This window comes from Corythoichthys intestinalis, chromosome 15 (genome assembly GCF_030265065.1).
Source record: "Corythoichthys intestinalis isolate RoL2023-P3 chromosome 15, ASM3026506v1, whole genome shotgun sequence".
NCBI lineage: Eukaryota > Metazoa > Chordata > Actinopteri > Syngnathiformes > Syngnathidae > Corythoichthys > Corythoichthys intestinalis.
In genome coordinates, this window is record NC_080409.1 from 38,906,535 (window position 1) to 38,930,000 (window position 23,466).

A 23,466-nucleotide genomic window follows, 5' to 3' on the forward strand; every position below is an offset into this window, starting at 1 on the left:
CAGAGACATAAAAAAGCCAGGCTGGAGTTTTCCAAAACTTATCTGAAAAAGCCAAAAACATTTTGAAAGAATGTTCACATGAGACAAAAGTAGAGGTTTTTGCGAAAAGGCATCAAACTAGAGTTTACAGGAAAATGCGAGGACTTCAAAGAAAACAACACAGTCCCCACAGTCAAACATGGCGGAGCTTCCCTGATGTTTTGGGGTTGCTTGACCGTGTGCATGCGATTATGAAGTCTGAAGACTACCAACAAATTTTGCAGCATAATGTAGGGCCCAGTGTGAGAAAGCTGGGTCTCCCTCAGAGGTCATGGGTTTTCCAGCAGGACAATGACCCAAAACACACTTCAAAAAGCACTATAAAATGGTTTGAGAGAAAGCACTGGAGAAAAGTGGTCAGCAATGAGTCCAGACCTCAATCCCATAGAATACCTAGGGGGAGATCCGAAAATTGCAATTTGGAGAATGGCCCTTTTAAATCTCAGAAACCTGGAGCAGTTGGCCAAAGAAGAATGGTCCAAAATTCCAGCAGAACATTGTAAGAAACTCATTGATGGATACCGAAAGCGGTTGTTCGCAGTTATTTTGTCTAAAGGTTGTGCTACCAAATAATAGGCTGAGGGTGCCAATACTTTTGTCCGGCCCATTTTTGGAGTTTTGTGTGAAATGATTTTTTTCCCCATTCTCTTTTGTGTTTTTTCATTGCACGCAAAATAAATGAATACTACCAAAACATTTGTAATTGCAATCATTTTGTGGGAGAAATTGAGCATGATCTGACAGAAATGCAGGGGTGCCAATACTATTGGCCAGCACTGTAAGTTTATGTCAGTCAGGAAATGAACAGCTATTAGAAAGGATTTATTGATAAAAATGTTCATAGGATGGTTAAAAAAAAATCATTTACATTTTATTATCATAATAAAAACTTTTCCCCAAAAGTTTTTGGAATGTGTTGGTGAATAATCCCAATGAATGTTGGTCAACACAGGATGAGTGCTTTAAGGTTACTAAAATATTTATGTAAAATAATTTAAAAAATAACCAACACGTTAAAAGAAAAAAAAGACTGGTGTGCATGTGTGCAATCCTCACCTGTGGTTTTTGTCCTGCATCTGCAGCATGTAGTGAACATCGTCGGCCAGCAGGGAGGAGCGAGAGTTGCTGGCGTTCTCCCCCCACTTCAATTTGAGGCTCTGTGGCCCAGCGGCGGCACACTCCAAAGGGGGCGGGGCCGGGGGCAGGGGTCGCGTCCTCACCAGCAGCGGTGGGCCGGATGGGCCACAGCCGATGGCGTTCACCGCCCGGATCTCCACGCTGAACGACAACACGTCAAATGAATTCAAATGCAGTTGTTCCTTGTTATACATGCGTGATAACAAAACACCTTTTCCTTCGTTGAAATGAAAGAAAAACAACACATGCTTTGCCAGCCTAAAAAATGTTCTTCTCCTGGCACAGCGTGATGAAGTGATTAGCATGGCAGGCAGACATCTTGTGACAGGGGCGCACGTGGCATTTGGAGGCTAATATGGTTGACCTTTGATTGAAATTCACGTGGCCGAACTACCACATGAGCACCTGTTCGTTGGCATGGTGATGGGAAAATATCACAGCTGCATAGTGTAAATTCTTTTGTGTTGTTGTTTTTTTAATACACAAAAATCAAGGGAAACATTGTCTGTTAATTACTAAAGGTGTGCAAAATTTCCGATTCTTAGATTATTCGCGATTCGGCCGTGGAAGATTCGAGAGCGATTCACAAACATCCAAATTCCGATTATTGAAATATGCCAAGTAAAGCGGAAGTACAACACACTCAGCGCGCTGCGCGGTCTTCGGGACGGAACGGAGCGAGAGTAGCTAAACAACATGCTTCTCATTACCCGGCTCCTCGGGTAATGCCAATGCTCAACTCACGGCTTTAACTCAACTCATGCCACGAGATAAAAAAAACACAACAACATACCTGACTGCTGCCGAAAAGCTGCTACAAAGTACAGCCACATAATGTTGCGGTAGATATCATTTATATAAGACTAGGTGCATTATAGATTCGGTAGTGTTAAAGCACATCTACAAAAAGCTAGATGCGAGCGTAAGTAAACGGCCGCCATCTTAAAGCAGTACACTTCCCTGCAAGGCTGTTGTAGCGAACCTTCCAAGCAAACCTAATTAACTTTTTATCTAAAATACTCCTAAATCGGTAAAATATTGACTTGAATCTATCTTTAAAATAGTTTTAAAACTTTAGGGAAATTATGGAATAACGGGAGCAATTTTAACAACTTTAACGGTTGATTCACAACATTAAATTAATTGAATGTAGTTTAAAGCTGCTGATACAGAATGGGGACTGGAGTTTTTTTATTTAATGTTATTTTTGTATATTTGTTTACTGCTATGTTAACTTGATACTGGAATAGTAGTTTGGTTTAGCCTGAGAGTATTTTTGAACAATTTTGGAACTAAACAAAAAAAAAACAAAACAAAAAAAAACAACAAAAAAAAAACAAAAAACAAAAAAACAAAAAAAAAGGAGGGGGTGCATCAATAATCGTTTTATAATCGAATCGGAGCCTCTAAATCGTAATCGTAATCGAATCGTTAGGTGCCCAAAGATTCCCAGCTCTATTAATTATGTTTTCACCACTATTAGTCTATTACCCGTGTTGTTAACGCCGTCAGAGTATAGCGGCTTTAATAACGGCGCCATTTTTTCCAGTAGCGAGTAATCTCATTAATTACTTTTCCCATCTTTGCAACGCTGTTACTGAGGATGTGAAGGGATGCATTACTACAGTTTGGTTGAATAAACCACTTGTTGTCCGATTTTGTCAAAGCTTCCTGGGAGGTAGTAGAGCGGGAGGGAGGATGGAAATGGGTGGTGACGCCATTGCAAACGTGAAGCTAGGCGGCTCAGATGGTTAGTACAGCATTCGCATTCCCATTAGCAGTAGCATTTAGTGTGGCGAGCGTCATCTTAACTCTCGGGCAACCTTTTTTGCACATAGTTCATTGCGTCCAGGTGGGTACAATTAATTGAAAATAATGTACTGTTTTCCTGTTGAGTATGCATCAATATCACAAAGTTGGTGTTGTCCTTGTAGATGCTACAATACAATTATATTGTTATCATGACCAAATAAAGTCACTTGCCCTAAACTTTTCTTGAATGACGTATCCATGAACCTTGTGCAATGTTTTTTTAATCAAAACAACTACAGCACAGACAGGAGATGCAAGATTTTTAGAGACTCATCGGCATAAATATATCTATATACAGTGGTATGAAAAAGAATCGGAATCTTTTGGAATTTCTCACATTTCTGCACAAAATCACCATCAAATGTGATCTGATCTTTGTGAAAATCACACAGATGTAAAAACAGTGTGTGCTTTAACTAAAACCACCCAAAAATATATAGGTTGTCATATTTTAATGGCATGCAAACAATGACAGAAGGGGGGAAAAATAAGTGAACCCTCTGCCTAAGGAGACTTAAAGAGCAATTGAAACCAATTTTTACCAAACAATTTCAGCCAGGTGTGTGCCCAATTACTGATGAGTGGTTTAAAGCTGCCATGCCCAACATAAAACACGCACCTGGTAAGAATTGTCTTGATGCGAAGCATTGTCTGATGTGCATCACGGCACGGTCAAAAGAGCTATCTGAAGACCTGCGATCAAGGATTGTTGATGTGTATAAATCTGGAAAAGGATCCAAAACCATCTCTAAAAGTCCGGATGTTCATCAATCGACAGTCAGAGAAGTGTTCAACAGTGGAGAGAGTTTGACACTGTTGCTTCTTTCCCAAGGAGTGGCCGTCCACCAAAGATGATGCCAAAAGTTCAGCGCAGAATACTCAAGAGAGGTAAAAAAAAGAACCCTAGAGTGTCTACTAAAGACTTACAGAAATCACTGGCACTGTCCAATATCTATGTGCACACATCCACTATATGTAAAACTATGGCCAACAATGGTGCACATGGGAGGACTCCACGGAGGAAGCCACTGTTGCTCGTTTAATGTTCGCAAAAAGGCACTTGGACACCCCACAGAAGTTTTGGCAAAATATTTTGTGGACTGATGAAACCAATGTTGACTTGTTTCGGAGAACACACAACGTCATGTGCGGAGGAAAAAAAATGGAACAGTTCCCCAACATCAACACCTCATCCCCACCGTGAAGCATGGTGGAGGGAGCATCATGAATTGGGGCCGTTTTACTGCCTCAGGGCCTGGACAACTTGCAATCATTATTGGAAGAATGAATGAAAAAGTTTATCAGGATTGCTTTGCAGGAAAACTTAAGGCTGTCTGTCAGACAGTTGAAGAAGCTAAAAAGAGGATGGATGCTGGAACAAGACAATGGTCCAAAACACGATGTAAACCAACTTCAGAATGGTTTCAGAAGAACAAAATACACGTACTGGAGTGGCCAAGTCAAAGTCAAGACTCGAACCCCATTGAGATGCTGTGGAATGACCTAAAGGCAGCGATTCATGCCAGACATCCCAGGAATCTGACTCAACTACATCAGTTTTGTAGAGAAGAATGGTCCAGGATCAGTCCTGTTCGATGTGACAGACTGATCTGCAGCTACAGGAAGCGTCTGGTTGAAGTTATTGCTGCCAAAGGGGAGGGGGTGGGGGCACAAAATATTTAAATGTGAGTGTTCACGTACTGTTCACACATTGTTTGCGCACCTCATTAGAATTTAAAAACTAGGGCTGTCAAACGATTAAAATTTTTAATCTAGTTAATCACAGCTTAAAAATGAATCGTAATTAGTCGCAATTCAAACCATCTATAAAATATGCCATATTTTTCTGTAAATTATTGTTGGAATGGAAAGATAAGACAGATATATACATTCAACATACTGTACATAAGTACTGTATTTGTTTATTATAACAATAAATCAACAAGATGGCATTAACATTAACATTCTGTTAAAGCGATCCATGGATAAAAACACTTGTAGTTCTTAAAAGATAAATATTAGTACAAGTTATAGAAATTTTATATTAAAACCCCTCTTAATGTTTTCGTTTTAATAAAATTTGTAAAATTTTCAATCAAAAAATAAACTAGTAGCTCGCCATTGTTGATGTCAATAATTACACAATGCTCATGGTGTTGAAACCCATAAAATCAGTCGCACCCAAGCGCCAGCAGAGGGTGACAAAACACCAAAAAACACAAGTATCAAATGGACACGACACTGTGCTGTCATTTTAATCTGTTTGAGCGGGGCATGTGTGTTAATTGCGTCAAATGTTTAACGTGATTAATTTAAAAAAAATTAATTGCCGCCCTTTAACGTGATAATTTTGACAGCCCTAATAAAAACCTATAAATGTTTGGGTGGTTTTAGCCAAAACAGACCTTTTTCATCTGTGTGATTTTGGGAAAGATCAGATCACACTTAATTGTAATTTTATGTAGAAATGTGAGAAATTCCAAAAGATTCTGATACTTTTTAATACCATTGCATATTAGGGGTGAGACGATATTCAAGTGCGGGTTCAGTACAACAGGAAAAACAAAAATGCCTTTTTTCCTCACAGCTTTTGAAAGTTAAAGTTTGTACACCATTACACTCTTCAATAGGTGAAATTTAAAGAAAAAAATGTAGAAAGTATGACCTATGTTTTTTTTAAATGAAAAAAAAAATCAGTTGAATTCAGTTAATATAAACATCTGATGTAAAAAATGCTGTTGAATGCTGATGTCAAAAATATGTTACAGAATGTAACACGTAATAACGTGTAGATTAGAACATGGAAAGTAACGTCAGTTACTTTGCTGAGTAACTAATTACTCTTGCAATGAGGTAACCGAGTTACAAACTCAATTACTTTTGGGGATAAGTATTTTGTAACTGTCACAAATTACTTTTTTAAACTAAGATTAACAATGCCAACCATTACAAATCAGAAAAGTGAAATTCTGTGTTTTTTTTAAAAAAAATGTACATTATTACATTTGTTTTACTAGGGGTCACATGATCAAGGTGTTATCTGTCCCTTTAACATTAACAGTCATTAGTTTCACATTCGCAACCTTTTGGTCACCGTCTCAACAATTTTTGACGTCATCAACTGTTGAACCACTTTATAATCATCTACTAGCATCACAAACATGAACGGTCATCTCCATTGGTTGTAAATAAACAGGAACTACTGTCAGTGCCACGTAAAAGGACACACATGCACACAGTGTTGTGCCTCAGTGGCAGCCATTACGCAAGAGAGCAGAGTGACATGAGAACAAAAACAAGCAGAGATTGAAAACACGGCATGCGTACACGCAAACACAGGTACAGGTAATAACAGAATAGCTTATGGTGGGATAACAACAGCAAATTGTGAATCAGCGGGTGAGTTGTTATTGTACTGCAGGTTTTTCTTTTTCTCTCTCTGGATGTCCTTAGCTCACTGGCTGCTAGGAGTAGGAACCTGTTGTTACCTCACGATAGGATTTGCGATACAAAGCTCACAATAACGATGCTCTGACGATATGGCGATACGATTATCGATACATTGGTCAGGAAATCATTCTAGGATATACAGTTGTGGTCAAAAGTTTACATACACTTGTGAAGAACATAATGTCATGACTCTGTTGAGTTTCCAGTTATTTCTACAACTCTGATTTTTCTCTGATAGACTGATTGGAACAGATACTTTGTCACAAAAAACATTCATGAAGTTTGGTTCTTTTATGACTTTATTATGGGTGAACAGAAAAAAGTGATCAAATCTGCTGGGTCAAAAATATACATACAGCAGCGCTAATATTTGGTAACATGTCCCTTGGCCATTTTCACTTCAATTAGGCGCTTTTGGTAGCCATCCACAAGCTTCTGGTTGAATCTTTGACCACTCCTCTTGACAGAATTGGTGCAGTTCAGTTAAATTTGATGTCTTTCTGACATGGACTTGTTTCTTCAGCATTGTCCACAAGTTCTCAATGGGGTTTAAGTCAGGACTTTGGGAAGGCCATTGGAAAACCTTAATTCTAGCCTGATTTAGCCATTCCATTACCACGTTTGATGTGTGTTTGGGGTCATTGTCCTGTTGGAACACCCAACTGCGCTCAAGACCCAATCTTCGGGCTGATGGCGTTAGGTTATCTTGAAGAATTTGAAGGTAATCCTCCTTCTTATCCCATTTACTCTCTGTAAAGCACCAGTTCCATTGGTAGCAAAACAGCCCCACAGCATAATACTACTACCACCGTGCTTGACGGTAGGCATGGTGTACTTGGGGTTAAAGGCCTCACCTTTTCTCCTCCAAACATATTGCTGGGCATTGTGGCCAAACAGCTCGATTTTTGTTTCGTCTGACCACAGAACTTTCCTCCAGAAGGTCTTATCTTTGTCCATGTGATCAGCAGCAAACTTCAGTCGAGCCTTAAGGTGCCGCTTTTGGAGCAAGGGCTTCCTTCTTGCACGGCAGCCTCTCAGTCCATGGAGATGCAAAACACGCTTGACTGTGGACACTGACACCTGTGTTCCAGCAGCTTCTAATTCTTGGCAGATCTGCTTTTCGGTGATTCTCGGTTGAATCTTCACCCTCCTGACCAATTTTCTCTCAGCAGCAGTTGATAGCTTGCGTTTTCTTCCTGATCGTGGCAGTGACAAAACGGTGCCATGCACTTTATACTTACAAACAATTGTTTGCATTGTTGCTCTTGGGACCTGCAGCTGCTTTGAAATGGCTCCAAGTGACTTTCCTGACTTGTTCAAGTCAATGATTCGCTTTTTCAGATCCATGTATGTATATTTTTGACCCAGCAGATTTGATCACTTTTTCTGTTAACCCATAATAAAGTCATAAAAGAACCAAACTTTATGAATGTTTTTTGTGACAAAGAAGTATCTGTTCCAATCACTCTATCGGAGAAAAATCAGAGTTGTAGAAATAACTGGAAACTCAAGAGAGCCATGACATTATGTTCTTCACAAGTGTATGTAAACTTTTGACCACAACTGTACTACAAACAACTAATAAACAGAAAAACACGCTTTTGCTTTAAATTGGAATGAGTTTATCACTAGTAGACGTCCAATCCATTTGAACTGGGAGGGTGGCAGCGAATGAACATTCGTTCATTCGTTGCCATCCCTCCAACTTCAAACGGATTGAACGTCTATGGCCGTCATTGGCAGCCAATGCCAGGCAATGAGGTAATTTTGGGCCATTTAAGGTCATTTACCTGTTGATTTTCAGTTGCTTCCTGTTGATTCTGGGGTATTTTATGGGTCACTTCCTGTTCTGTAACTCAAAATAAACAGGAACTGGGAATCACCCAAATGATTAGCTAGTGACTCAAACTCTACAGGAAATGACCAGTAAATGAACAGCAAGTGACCTGTAAATGCCCCGAAATATCGGACGGAATGACTGCGAATGCTCTGGTGTCAAATTAATGCTGCAACGATTCATCAGTTAACTCGAGTATTCGATTAGAAAAAAAGATTCAAATTAAATTTTGTGGCTCGAGTATTCGTTTAATTAAAGTGGCGTTGTAATGGTTTGTTTTGAAAGTGTTTGCATTTACTTTCATTGATTTGGGTGGATACACTGCCCTCTCGTCTACCTCATTTCACATGGTTGAAATGACTTTTCTCCCTGTTTAAGACCAACATTAGTTTTTGTTTGAGTTAATGATTTTTTCGTAATTTAGTTTAAAGGTATATATTGCAGTTTTTTGTGGGAATATGTGTCTAAGCCATTTGTTAAGAGCATTGTAAAAAAGCGTCAGCATTTTATAGCATTTAACTCATTTGCTCCCAGAAACGTATAGACCCTACCCACGTGACGTCACAACTCCTTCCTCCTAACTGGTGCCGCCCAATTGTCCGTCAACACATCATGTTTCCCTCTTACGGCTACGTACATTCCTCCTATTTACGACGTGTTTTTCTGCTCGTTAACATTAATAATCAAAATGGTGAAGGCGTGTGTGGCGGTCGGTTGCAATAACAGAGAAGATAGACGGAGAAGACGGAGAGAATTGAAGTTCTACCGGATTCCGAGAGACCCGGAGAGAAGAGAGAGAGATGGGCTGCTGCAATTCGACGAGAAAACTGGGCTCCAAACGATTACCACAGATTATGTAGTAGTCATTTTATATCTGGTAAGATGCATTTAATACATATTTAGAGGGTTTTGGGCTGACAACCACAATTAAGATCATTGCTAGGCTAATCGCCGACAACATACACGTATGTATGTAGTGAGAGTGCTATCGCTAAACCATATAAACATTAAAAGCCCTAACTCCATTGACAAACGACATGAAATACATTAGACTTGACAGTGGATGTTAGCAATAACAAAAGATTTTGAATTGAAAATTTCGTAACTCACCTTTCCAAGCACAAGATAGATTCCTGCCGAATTTTCGTGGACGAGGACCTGTTTCACCCAACCAGCAACAAAGTATTTATAAGCCTCCAAGCTCTTAAAGTTTTTCAAACTTTCGTGAGAATAGGCTGATTTTGTGTGGACAAGATAGTTGTACAGTTCAGGGTAGCTAGCAGATGTCAGGCAAATACGGCGGAGACAGCGGGTCGAAAAACATCGATTTAGGCATCAAATATGGATCTGGCGAATGGATAAACTGAAGCTTTTCCACATAACGCCTTTTATGCAACGCATCAAGTGAGTTTACGGCATCCGAAAGCACCGGGTCTTCCATGAAATGCATTATAAATTGCTCGATCAATTGAGACCATTGATAATACAGACATAAAATGACGGACAAGTGGGCGGAACCATACAGCGAGCACGTGATTTTGTGACGTCGGTGGGTAGGGTCTATAAATAGGTTCTTTTTTTAAATGCTTCATTGTCCTAAAAAATGTATTTATACATCTTTTGCGTTTTTTTTTTTTTTTTTAACAAGCATAATCTATAGCTTGCGATCTATCTGAGAAACAAAAAACAAGGCTCCAAACCCATTTTAAAGCAATAAAACTGGCCACTGGAGGGCAGTAGCGTATTTTGTAAAGCCCCGCAACCCAATTCAACAGCAATGAAAGGCTGAGCAGCACGATTGGAGCGCTGGTGGCAGTATGCCAGGCGGCGGGCGACTGAACAAAACAACCGAGAGGACGCCTGGAATGCCAGGCGCTGGACGACGGAGCAAAACGACTGAGACCACCATGCAGCGGGCTCGCCAAGCAGACCCCGCAGAGATTAAAAAATAACCCTTCTATAGTAATCTTTGTGAGACAGACAATGATGAGGGAAAAGTTTACACAACAGACGTGGCGACAACAGGCGTCATCTCTCAGTAATCATCTGCAAACAAATTGTTACTTTGCTATCAAAAGCTGTATTTGTTCATTATATTTTGTAAAATGAAAACATTCAATGTTTGGGATGTAACTAATGCAAAAAATAGCTGTGTTAAAGTCAAAGTTATGTTTGAAATGTATGCGTTTACAAAAAGCTCATTTTCTCCGTTTTTTCATCAGAAATTGGAAAATTGCTCAAACTAAGCTATTTTCTAATGCTGATTTCTAAAGAATGGAAAAAGATATGAATTGACTTTTCTTCTGCTGAAAAAAGAGTAATCTTTCTTTTGGTGGCTTCCATGTTTATATAGCGATAGTACAGAATTTTCTGTGGGCCTTGCAAAATCAGTCAAAATCCAGAAAAATGGCCGGGAGCGAAGGGCCTTGCTCTGGTGAAAATGGCTGAGAGTGAATGAGTTAAGATAGCGGACTTTTGCTATGTACGTTAGTCAATTGTTCTTTTGTTGTACATAGATCCTCTTTAAAAAAAAAAAAAAAAAAAAAAAATATATATATATATATATATTATTTAATTTTTTAATGTTCCTTATCCGATTACTCGATTATTTGAAATAAATAGTTCATCGATTAATCGGCTACTAAAATAATCGATAGCTGCAGCCTTACTTCTAATGAACGAACGTTCCCAGTCTAAATGGATTGGGCGTTGAGCATCGTCAATGGCAGCCTTAGTGTTACCTGAGACACTATTTTGTTGGAAGATTTTGGTAGCAACTTGTTGGTCCCTTTTTTTTTTTTTTTTTAAAAAAAACACCGACACCCTTTTAAAACGATATCTTGATTCTTGGCAGGAGCATATCGATAACCTTTTGGGATACAAAGTATCACGATATATTACCATTTCGATATTATGTCACACCCCTCCTGGCCGCTATTGACGGAGTAAGACGACCAATCCGTTTTGACTGGGGAGGACTAGCAGCGATCGTGCCTCCCAGTCAAAATGGATTGGACGTGCATCACTGTCAATGGCAATGAAATATGATCACCCTTTGCCGTTAATTAGTTAACTAATAGCAGTACCTGTATTCGCTGTCTGGCTGCAAACCGCTAACAAGATGACTGGTCGCCGGCTCCAACGTGATTGTTCGCTCGTCCAGGGAAATGACGTACGAAGAGATTTCCGCCCCGTTGCTGTTAGGCTCCTCCCACTTGAGGAAGAGACAAGTGGAGCGCGAGTGGCCCGACTCCGAGGAGGACGGCAGGTCCAGGAGAGCGAGTGAGGAAACCGCGTCGGGAATGGTCGCTGGGGTCTGGAAACTGACCTGCTCGCTGTGGGGCCCCGCCCCTGCCTGATTTACAGCCTGAAGGGAGAAATTCAAGCATTGGCAACTGGATGAAACCCGTTTCCAAAGTTAGGATAACCTTGTTGGTACCGGTACCTTCCCGTATATTAATGAAATATTACGTTAATTACATGATTACCATTTTTATACTTATGATTTAAGACTGTATATCAGTCCTGTTTTCGTCAATGATGACAATAACGAAAATATTTCGTCAACGAACAACTTTTACATGACGATGACGTCACGACGACGAGCTAAAAACGAGTCTTGGTATACTAAAAACATAATGAGATGGAAATTCTCCATGGTTCCTGTTATAAGTTCACAATGTGTGATATTTTCTTATCGTATGTGTAGTTAGCACGCATCTTAGCAGTGTTTGGTCGTATCACTCATGTGACGTGCTGCGCCCCCCCTTGCCCTACACACAGGCTTAAGCGTGCGCCCATTCCAGGCTCCTTTTGTGAAACACGTGTCAGGTGCTGCTTGTTATGTTTTGTTTTCTTATCTTGGCTATGTAATGTTGCTTTATTTTCTAAAGGTCTGTTCTGAGTGATCATCACACACAAAACTAACTTGTAGCGTTAGCATAGCGTTCACGTTAGCATTTAGCACAGTGACTCAAAGAGTGTCTTCTTAAACTCTTGGAAAACTTTTCGCATACAGTTCCTGGTGTCCAAGTGAGTGGAATTGTTTTGCAAATAATGTGCCGTTTTCCAGCTGGGTGTGTATTATCATTATGAAGATGTTGATGTTCTTGTAGACTCTAGAAATATGTGCGCGTGTGTCAATGTTCATTCGAAATCATTATTTATTCATGGACTAAAACTTTTGAAGTTTATAGACGAAAAAATTTGAGTTTTCGTTGATTAAAACTACATTTTCGTCCACGAGATGAAAATTAAAAGGGCTGCCCAAAACAACAATGCTGTATAAAAATATATTAGAGATTTCCCAAAAGGAATTATGGTCCCGTTATCTTACATCTATGACGCATCAATGTAGATATATAGCAATCTAGTCTTCATGCTCTTAAGGCCTGACAGAGTATATGTGGCACGGCGGTGGCAGCTCACCTGTAACCTGCAGCAGTAATTGGTGGCAGGCGTAAGATCGGACACTTCGCATTGCGTGGCCGAGCCGCAGTAGATAAGCTCCATCGGCTCATCTTCTCGACCCCACTCCAGACGAAACTCTGATATGTCACTGCCCGACCCCTCGGGACTCTGACACAAACACACACACACACAAAAAAAAAACACACTAAATATTAGTCATTACTTATTACTCCGCCAGTCTGGGAAATGTATGGAACGTTGAGGTTATGAATTTGGTTCTCAATGTCTGTTGTAATGTACGTTTGTGTTCAAGATAACACGAGAAAAAACAAAGGGATTATTATCAAACTTGCAGGATGCTTTTAACATAAAATTGGAAAGGTGTTTAACACTAGAAAACCCAGCAGAGGCCGACTTGGCCTTTCCCAAGACAAACACTTCTAATATTCCCTAGCAATGGTCGATTTGGCCTCTCCTCCGTGACTCATGTGATAGTTTGTGTCAGTTCAAGTCAAGCTACATTCATTTAATTACATTTATTTATGAAATTTGACACTTTTTACACATTTTTTAATTCACTTCTCCTATACTGCACACATAACGACAGAACGAATGGCCCAAATGTGTACATTGTTTTGAAGAAGAAAAAAAAAGCGTTTTAGAACTGCAATTTGAGTGTAAAGCAGGAATTGTGTCTATAGTTTAGAAGGACTGAATCAGGGGCATGGAGAATTGATTGTGGTCATTGTGTCTGAAGTTAATGTATGTCTAGTGGTTGCATTTCTCTATGAACGGCTATTGTCTGTCCGACAACGACTTGCTAATTCAAAAGCACTTGGGTCATTTTTGCCACCTCTGGGTTTTCCGGGGGAGAGGCCATATCGGCCATTGTTTGGGACTAGTAGGAATACCAGAATTCTCTGGGACTTCTAGTGTTAAATTTTGGGGTGATGAGGTCACATAAGAAAGAATTTTGAAATAACTTGATAAAGGATTAGCCAAATTAAAGTGTATATGACACCAGAAAACATGTTTATTTCACATTACATGTGGTATATTATGCTACTGAATGAAATGGACCGTTTGAATGTGTGTGGAAGCGATATATGATGAAGAAGGCGAATGTGATGTCAGCGGATGAGATCATCTTCACTATACAGCCATACTATTGTATGCAGAAGGACTGTGAATTCGGCTGATTTTGCAGATTATTTCCTGTATTTTTCGCGTCACGCCAGCCCACTGTGCTGCAGGCTTTTGTTGCTACACCAAAGAGAGTGGTGAGAGCCTTTTTGGGTTTCCAAAAGATCCTGTTCACCGCAAAGAATAGGCAAAACAAGTCTGACAATCGATGGACCATTGGGCGGACGAGGAGGTAAGATAAGTGTTTTACATTATGTCAAATACTGGGATCCTGGCACGTTTTAATAAGGAGTGGCTTGCATTTTGTGGGTGACCATGCTTGCCGTCGGCCGGTGGAGCAGGCATTGCTTGCCTTCATCGGCTGGTGACCAAGGTGTTGGACAAGCCGCCCGATGTCGGCCAGCTTCCAGCCCCAGCGAGTAGCCGAGGATGCAGCAGAATGAACGCCGAAAATGGCTCATTCTCGGCGTTCATTCTGCTGCATCCTCGGCTACTCGCTGGGGCTGGAAGCTGGCCGATTGTTGAAGGGAATCACTCCTGCCGTTGTGTGTGACAAGAATTGGGGTATTTTCTGAATTTTATACCGGAACTGCGTTCCGGCCCTGAATCTTATACCGGAACTGCATTCTTGACCGTTCTGGCCCACTTTCACCCCTGGTTATGCGGTGGTTAAGCGGCACATAGACGGCTGTTTTTTTTAAAAAGGTGTTTTCTGTGTTCAAGAAAAGTACTCAGTGGCGTGTTCGCACAGTTAGCAAGCACACACATACGCACCAAAAAAAGCCAAGTCAAAAAGGGCACTTTGGGCATGTAGGGGCAAAGGGACAGGTGCTCAAGCACCGTCCACCCGCCCTCTGCACATGCCTAGTGAAAAGGTTCATTTGCATTACTATATTTAAATACAATATTTTTAACAAAATTCTAGGCTAATAAAAAAGGAGGATGACTGGATATAACACAGAAATGTGATGCATCTGTAAACAGACTCACTCCCAATGTGATGTAAGACAAATTGCTGCAATTAAAGCAGTGAGCAAGCTCAATTGCTGTGATCATTGCTGGAGTCACAGACAGTGTAAACAACATTAACGACCTTTGCTGAGGTCATAATGGAGAAGAAAAAAAAATGCACAACATGGGAACCACATTTTGGCACCTTTCTATTCAAACCACTCCCATACAATGTCTCATTGGCATCAAAGTTGGACTGAACATTTCCCTCGAAAATGTTTCTCACCTCCCAGTTGAGCGATACGCAGGTGTTGCTGATAAGCGTGATCAGCGGCGCCCCACACTGGCCTGGAGGACCAGCTGCAGTCGCGACCAAAGTCGGCTCGGAGTACTCGCCAAACTAAAAAAAATACAACGGGGTAAATACCTCGTGCAATTTTTTATGTAAAAAAAATAAAATAAATAAATAAATGCTCTCACCCCAGCCTCATTGGCAGCCCTCAATCGGAAACTGTAGGTGGCGCCGGGCAGCAAACTACCCACGGTGCACTGCAGCTCCGGTCCCTGGAACACTTGGGCCGGCCGAGCGTCTCCCTCGCTCATTTCCAGGCTGAACATGTACGCCTCGTTCGTGCCCTCGGTGGCAGGAGAATCTGTCAAACACAATAAAAGACAATTACCCTAAAAACAATAACAATAAAAGAATATAAAAAAATATGGCCAATATAATCCCATCAGATACAGTGTGCACACGCTCAAAAAATGCTTAAAACAAAAGGGAGAAAGTTGTGAAAATATAACGTTACACTACTAGGAGCTAAAACTATGAATCAAGTGTGTGGAAAGACCAGTGCAAAATGTACACAACAATAATCATTAGGGAACACTTTATAATAACTATCCGTTTTACTAGTTAATAGATCATTAGTAAACTGTTGATAAATGATTTATTGTTGATTTGTGAAGTATTTGTTAAGCATTTACAGGGTGTTCCAAGATGGTTGACCCCATTCTAAATGCCCATGCCAGTTGATGGATCTTAATAAAACTATATACACTTTATGTTTAAGGTCATACGTTTTATTGGTTAAATATATAAAGAAAAGTACAAGTATTTGTTGGTTCTACGGCAGACTTTCATATATGTGCAACATGAGCGGTGCCTGCAAAATGCCTTATCAAAATGCCTTTTCTTTTGAAGTGAACGGCATTTCTTAACCTGAAAAGATAGAAATGCCAAATGTGACACACAAAAACTTGAAACGTTTCTACACAAACTGTGTTTCAGGTTAAGAACACCCTGTAAATGCTTAAAAAACTGTTAACAAATACTTCACAAATCAACAACAAATTTGTCAACAGTTTACTAATGATCTATTAACTAGTAAAACGGATAGTTATTATAAAGTGTTACCAAATATTATACAGTGCAGTATAAATTATATTTCTAAATGATTTGAAATAACTGATTTTTAAAAATAATAATAATAGTAATTGGGCCCATTACAAAATTGGTTGAAGTACTCGTTACTGCAATGTCAGCATACTGTGACTCATCCTTGCAAGAGCACTCCCAATGTGTCAATTCTTACGCACAGCTCCATTCAGGCCGACTCACCAATTTTCATGCCCACTACTAAGCAACTTCTGCGAGCGAGTGAAAAACGAGGGCAGAAGAAGTGCCCTGACGGTCACCTTCTCCTTTCATTACACCAATCTGTTAAGTCTGTTCCATCGTATCAAAACCAGCTAAAACGGGAGCTTCCAGAGCGTGGCCTTCTTGGAAAACCACATCTACTAACATCCGGTGGGGGCCCCTGGACGCTGCTCGATTTTCTCAAATGAATTCCCGATTAAGCGGTGAGCGCGCTTTGACCGAGTGTCCATTAGAGCAAGCCGGGAAAACGCAGCAGAGGCAGCCAGAGGGTGATTAAACCACCTGACAGCAATAAATCACAAATAATCAACCATCCAATTGCAGTGTGTGCGCTCACCCCATTCTAACTCAACCTCCTTGTGCTTGGCTTTACCCACAATCCTCGGCGGCTGGCAGGGCCCGGGCGGAACACTTAACGTGCGCACTGGAACGCTGACGGTGCACTTGAAGAGAAACCAAAAATATTGTTGAGCAATAGTAAAAATCAAGGGTGGGACTCATTGCTGCCACTGACGGTGATAGACACTCAATCCCAACTAGGTTGGTAAATTGGTAAAGGGTCATCATGTTTGCAATTATGATATTATAAACATTAGGAAAAGTTTGATAGATTTTTCCCCCCTGAAGATTTTCTAAAGTAACATTCAATCCAGAATTAAATGACTTGAACAATATAATGTACGCACAGTGCTTAGAAAATATAAAATATAGTATTTTATAATGATTTAAAAAGAGTTGGGTGCTGAATTAAATAGGAAGAAATTGGTTAGTTTTGTCTAGAATGTTGGGGCTCAAATACACCAGACGCATCTTCATTCGGCGCCATTTTTTTGCCGGTGCCGGACCGAACCCGGAACAAAGATGCATCTAGTGTATTTGAGCCTTTATCGTCAATGTCTTAAAATATTTCTCAAGTTGAAATAAAAATTTACGTCAATGTGATCTCCAGTGGACAACATGAGCAACAACAGTTACAGTTAAGCATTTCTATATCCACCAAACTTCTGAAGTCAGGATTTCCCCTATAGATACAAGATTGTGGCGCACCACCCAAACCAAAATAAAAGCCGCTAAGAGATCTTTTTTTTTTTTTTTCTTCTTCTTTTTTTTTTTTTAAGTCTGTTTCAAACTAGCGGCAGCTTAGTGTGAAGGGTTCAGCGGCAACCTATTCATTGTGTATTGTAATGTCCGTAACTATGCACAGCCCCTTAGACCACAGGTGTCAAACCGATTCCAGAAAGGGCCTAGTGGGTGCTGGATTTTGTTCCAACCGATAACGCGCAGAGAGTTTAACCAATGAACTTCCTGCTGAAACAAGCAGCACCTGACAAAGTTTAACTGATTACACATGTAAAAGATCTAATTGGTGAAAAGGTGTCCTCTTCGTTGGTTGGAAAGCAAACCTGCACCCACTAGGCCCTTTCTGGAATCGGTTTGACACCTGTGCCTTAGACGATCGAACTGGGGAGCTGTGACATAGAGGGAACAGAGTAGGAAGAATGGGAGAACGGGGAAGATAGCGAGAGATAGCGGTCGCATGTCGCGGCAGCCTGCTGTTATTTTGTTATTGTTTGTTTTTCTTTATTATTGTACCACAATAAAATGGGTAAGCCAATACCGACTCCTCTCTTTCTTTCCCCCATCCGGGGCCATTACAGTATTTTGGATCGGACTTTTCCGCGAGCAGTGGACGGCCGTCTTGGACGGAAAGTTCGACTGAATTTGCGCCGAGAGGCTGCGCCCAAAATAGAGCCTTGCTATATTTTCAGAGCGCTGCCACGCTATCCTCAACAACACATCAAATAGCAGAGGGACAGGCGTAGCTACATCTGTGCTGGACGGATATACGCAATTACGGCTGACGAAACCTTGACAAATGCGCTTTTTTCCCCCATGTTTTGCGAGTTCTGGGACACACGAAAAATGAATCTCATACCTCTCCTTGCTAAGCTAAATGGTACCTCGATGTGCGTTTATGTGGAAATTTAGTTCACGAACAACAAAAAGAAAACTATTCACCTTCTCACTGAAACTAGTACAACTCTTTACACGGCAATTAGAATTTCCCCCCACTCTCTGAAATGGGTCCGTTGACAGAAGGACTATTATTGTTGTGGTAATGTAGTACGTATTAGGGCCAAATAAAGGGAAAAAGAAGGACTATTAGATGTAACTCGTACTATTGCTACTAGAAAAAAAGTTGTATTATTACGTAGGGTAATGTAGCTGTAACCAGATACGCATTTTACGTACATGTACCGTAGCCGAGAGCTACGAAATTAGCCTGGCTAATGAAATAGTTCAAATAGATCTTTGTGATGGTTCTTCTTGGGAAAAAAATGTGGAAAAACAAACTCATTTGTCGTGATACGACGCAATTTCGCCATGGCATGACATGGTGAGGCTGTACAACTCCGATGCAGCCCACCAACACAGCTTTCTAGGGGAAACCCTGAAAGTATTAAAAAAAAAAAAAAAGAGTTGTAGTTGTATCGCCATCCGTTTGGCAAGGTGATTATTTGTGGTTATTTAATCGCTGCTTACACTCCCAGTCCAAATAGATTGGATGTCTCCTGCCGTCAATGCGTTAATTGCGTACCTGACTGTGCCCGCCGGTGGTGATGCTGCACACGCGCAGGTTGTAGACACTGCCAGGCGCCAGTCGCTCGCACACGCACTCAGTCGCTGGCCCACTATACGCCACTTCCCATGGGCTGGCTGTTTCTACACACACACACAAATTAGATACCCAGAGTTTTGAAACTTGAAAATAAAGAAATGGCATGAAGATTTGTACCTTCTGAGCACCCCTCGCTGATCTCCAACAAATATGTAAGTGCCTCAGAACCGCCATTATCCTTCGGAGGATCTGAAGGAAATGCAACAGAAAGAGGAAAGATTGGAGAACATTAATGCAATTGATTTTAACCGCGGGCTGTCCTGGTCTGACGCGCGACAACGAGCTAATTGACACGCGTGTAATTAGCATTTGGTAGGATTAAGATGAAGTCTGCTGTGTGCACATTGGTTACACACAAACAGCAGTTTACTCTACTAATAGCAATAGATTATTATTGTGTTTGAGGATATGCATTGCATGATACAGACAAGTGTTTTTAATATTTTGAAACTAGTAACCAAATTATTAGAAAAGTACAAGAGAGTACATTTAACTAAATAAATTGTACAATCATATTACTAATTTTTTTTTTTAAAGCCACTTATTCTTTTCATTTTCTCTTTATCAATGTATATCCACAGCAAATTGTTAATTGATCTTTTTAAAAATGTTTTTTAACATGTAGAGGGTATTCAAACAAATACATCCGAATGAATTAGAAATATTACAATACTGTTATTAAAATATTCTCAGAAGTTTAGCAGTTTAGTTTCAAGAAATAACAGTGTCTGAAAGGGGGGTTGTGCGAAACAGGCTCAGTCAGGCTACTTTGTCTGAAAGTAGCCTGACATTAACAATTTGCTGTGGATATACATTGATATACACAGATATTTAGAAATACTACAACTAAGCACACCAAGCAACAGTGGTGAAAGACCATGACACATGAAATTGCTGGGAAAAAAATATGCAAGATTAGTAAATACCACTCTTGGTTAAGAAACAAACTATTCATTCAGGTTTCATACAATGGTGTAAATATTTCATTGAATTTGAAACCAAATTAAACTAAACTGAACTAGTGCTCCACATCTATGTGCATGTGCTGTGGACCCTTCCGTTAGTTACAAGTGCTTGTTTTGTTTGCTTTGCTTAAATTAAATGAAACAAGCTTGATACGTCCAAATAATATTCTAACAGTTCTAGATAAAAAAAGTTACTTAGGTTTGCTAGGAAGGTTCGATACAACAGAGCCTTCCTGAGAAGTCTACTGCTTTATGATGGCTGTTTACTAACGCTGGCGAGTCTATCATTTCACATCTAGTTCTCTTTACATATGCTAACGCCACAGTGTCTTGTCATTTCGCATCTAGTTCTATAAACATGTAATATCTACCGTAGCATGTGGGCGTAGTTTGTAGCAGGGACATGTTTGTATGCTATCGGCTACAGTCCGGTATTATTGGAGCCACCTAGCATTGGAATTCCCTTCCGTCCTCCCTACTCCCGCTCTGCTCTCTCGACTCCGTCAGTCCCGTGTCTCTGAATTTTCTCGCGTCATTCAACCAACATAGAAACACATAGTAATGCACGCCTTTACATCCTAAGTAACGGTGTTGCCAAGATGAGAAAATTAGATTACTCACTACTGAAAAAAATAAAGCCGTTAGTAACGCCGTTATACTCTAACACCATTATTAACAACACTGGCTACGAATGCTAACGTGTTTTCGATTTTTATGGCAAACCACTCATGTTTAACTCCACAAACTGCAGCTGTAAACTTTATTACAAATGCATACACAAATATTAGCTGAAAAAACTAACAGCCTTATGTGGGTCAAACAAGAGGGCAGCTGTCCTATATCCATATCAGACGGGTCTCCTACTCAGTCATATAAGCTAGGGCGACAGTCCAGCAACATCCAACACTGCCACCAGAGGGCAGTGTATCCTCCATCATTAAACAAAATAAAATACTTTTGGACATTTTGGTTAATTATTTTTTAAAGGGTTGATTCCGAATTATGCGGAAATTCGGTTTCCATCGCCAGCGTAGGAACGGAACTCGTTCGTAACCCGGGACTACCTGTATAAGCCAAAATTAAAATCCTTTATTTTCGCCATAATTGGTGGTGCCCCTTATAATCTGGTACGTTTTATAGTCCCAAAAAATGCTGATAGTCCGAATTCCATCCAATTTGATGCAATTATATATTTTTAATATCAGACCTTTCACTTACCATTCGAAAACCTTTTGGTTGTTATCCAGAAAAATGGGCAACTCCCATCTTCTGGAGTTAGTCATCCGATTAACACATTAACTCATTCCCTACCATTGACGGCGATAGACGTCCAATCCATTTGAACTGGGGAGCTGACTGATCACTGCCAGCCTGTCCCAGTTGAAATAGATTGGAAATCTATTGCTGTCATTGCCAGCCAATGACTTCAAAATGTCTCTCGGTAACCCATTTAAACTGATGTAAAAGGCTTTACCCCATGTGACCGTGAGGGCGTAAGGCGTGGACGCCACAACACACGGCGTGGACGGCGGTCCCGGCTTGTCGGGATTGGTGGTGCAAACCAGCACCTCACTCGGACTGCTCTTCCCCTCCATGTTTGACGCGATCAACTGCGTGCAGGGAAGAAAGACGAAAAATAGGGTGACATGTTAGGTGACAGGATAATAATGGCAATTTTAGTGGACCAAGCGGGAAATGGGCCTTTTACTTGCGGCGTAGTTATGGCCAGGTGTCATTATATGTTATTATTAAACAATGTATATACACTCAGTAATTGCAGTACTATCATGTGAAATCATTTACTATCATGTGAAATCATTTCACCTGCATGTAAGAGTTCATGGATTTAAAAAAACAAAACAAAAGACTAAGACCTTTTTCTCAATAAAAGCAAATTGAACTTTTACCTACTTATATTTTGCAATAAACAAATTCCAAATTAGTCCAAACAATATTTTGCTAATCAGTAAGTCAAAGTTGGATAAAAAATGCCATAGGCAATCAAATTTATGTACGGGATTAGGGTTAAACGGATATGTCTCTCCAAAAGAATATAGTTATATGAACAACAAAAAACAAACAAACAGAAAAAAAAAACAAAAACAAAAAAAAAACAAAGACTTCATAATGTATTGACAGGACACAGAGCGTGGGGCGGATTCATACGGGCCTATCTCCGTCAAAGCTGATCGAGTGGAAACACAAACAAAGAGCTTTTTCCGTTCAGAATTATTGTGAATAAAAGCTTAAATCCCTGTATTCTTTATAGATATGGACGTTAAAAAGTCTCGACTCTTGGTTAAAAGCCAAAAAACTGTGCAGTTAGCATTTATTTTGCGTAAATTTTGCGAACTATGATGCTAGTCAGTACGCAAATTAGCGGCCGCCATATCACAAAGAGCTTTTTCTGTTGAAAATTCTTGTGAATAAATGCTTAAATCCCTGAATTCTTTATGGATATGGACGTAAAACAGTCTCGATTCATGGTTAAAAGCAAAAAACGGGCAGTTAGCATTTATTTTACGTAAATATGTCGAATGTGCTGCTAGTCTTTAAGTCACTGTGGCGGCCTCCTTAGTACAACAAAGAGCTTTTTGCATTGAAAATTCTTGTGGATAAATGCTTAAATCCCTGAATTCTTTATAGATATGGACGTAAAACAGTCTCGATTCTTGGTTAAAAGCAAAAAAAAAAAACAAAACAAAAAAAAAAACGGGCAGTTAGCAGTTATTTTATGTAAAAATTGCGAAGTTTAATGCCAATACTGTAGCGGCTAATTTCTCCCATTGATTTTTTTCACAACGTTTCGAAATGCATGCATGGTACAAAAAATATAATAATTATCTTGTATCATTGAACAAATCGCTCTTGAGACAATCCTTCCTTTTAGTATGCAGGAGAGCTTTCACACTTTTTCAACCTAAATCTGGCGTTACATCGCTGCATGTGACCGACTGCTAATAAATTAAGCGGAGTGTGGGACGGTGCCCTTCGGGAAGGAATGCAGTGAATGGCGAATGTGTCACATAAATACATTATGAAGTTTGTGAATTAACGAACATAAATTTAGTCGAAAACACTACTCTTTCATTTACAGTGCTAAACTGAATCAAGCACAGTCAGTATGAGTCTGTAAATGCAGCGTTATGTGTAGAATTTGTATATTTGGTTGGTCAGACAGAAGCTAAACGTGTTTTATCCTTGCTGAGAATTTAGGTTAGGGTTAGAGTTTGAGGAGCTATTAGCACATTAGCTTGCTAACGTTAACACTGAATAGAATAGCCTTTATTGTCATTGTACAGAGTACAACGAAATTTAAAGCTTCGCCATAACGTGCACCACATAGAACAAAAGTACAACAAGGCTTAGAAAAAAAAACTAATTA

General features: G+C 40.0%; 1 protein-coding gene across 4 annotated transcripts in view; it reads right to left on the bottom strand.

The window, feature by feature from the left end:
- The window catches only part of fndc3ba (fibronectin type III domain containing 3Ba), a 189,620-nt gene that overhangs the window by 25,234 nt on the left and 140,920 nt on the right, over nucleotides 1-23,466 (bottom strand). For 2 of the 4 annotated variants that reach the window (XM_057859806.1, XM_057859805.1), the window contains exons 16-24: nucleotides 21,556-21,691; nucleotides 19,234-19,305; nucleotides 19,036-19,154; nucleotides 16,774-16,879; nucleotides 15,260-15,432; nucleotides 15,066-15,179; nucleotides 12,704-12,853; nucleotides 11,362-11,642; nucleotides 1,096-1,317 (exon numbers count right to left, since the gene is read on the bottom strand). In XM_057859806.1, the coding sequence (XP_057715789.1) occupies nucleotides 1,096-1,317; nucleotides 11,362-11,642; nucleotides 12,704-12,853; nucleotides 15,066-15,179; nucleotides 15,260-15,432; nucleotides 16,774-16,879; nucleotides 19,036-19,154; nucleotides 19,234-19,305; nucleotides 21,556-21,691 (1,373 nt within the window). Of the gene's footprint in view, nucleotides 1-1,095; nucleotides 1,318-11,361; nucleotides 11,643-12,703; nucleotides 12,854-15,065; nucleotides 15,180-15,259; nucleotides 15,433-16,773; nucleotides 16,880-19,035; nucleotides 19,161-19,233; nucleotides 19,306-21,555; nucleotides 21,692-23,466 lie in introns of all 4 variants that reach the window. The other 2 variants (XM_057859803.1, XM_057859804.1) reach the window with 1 other exon arrangement.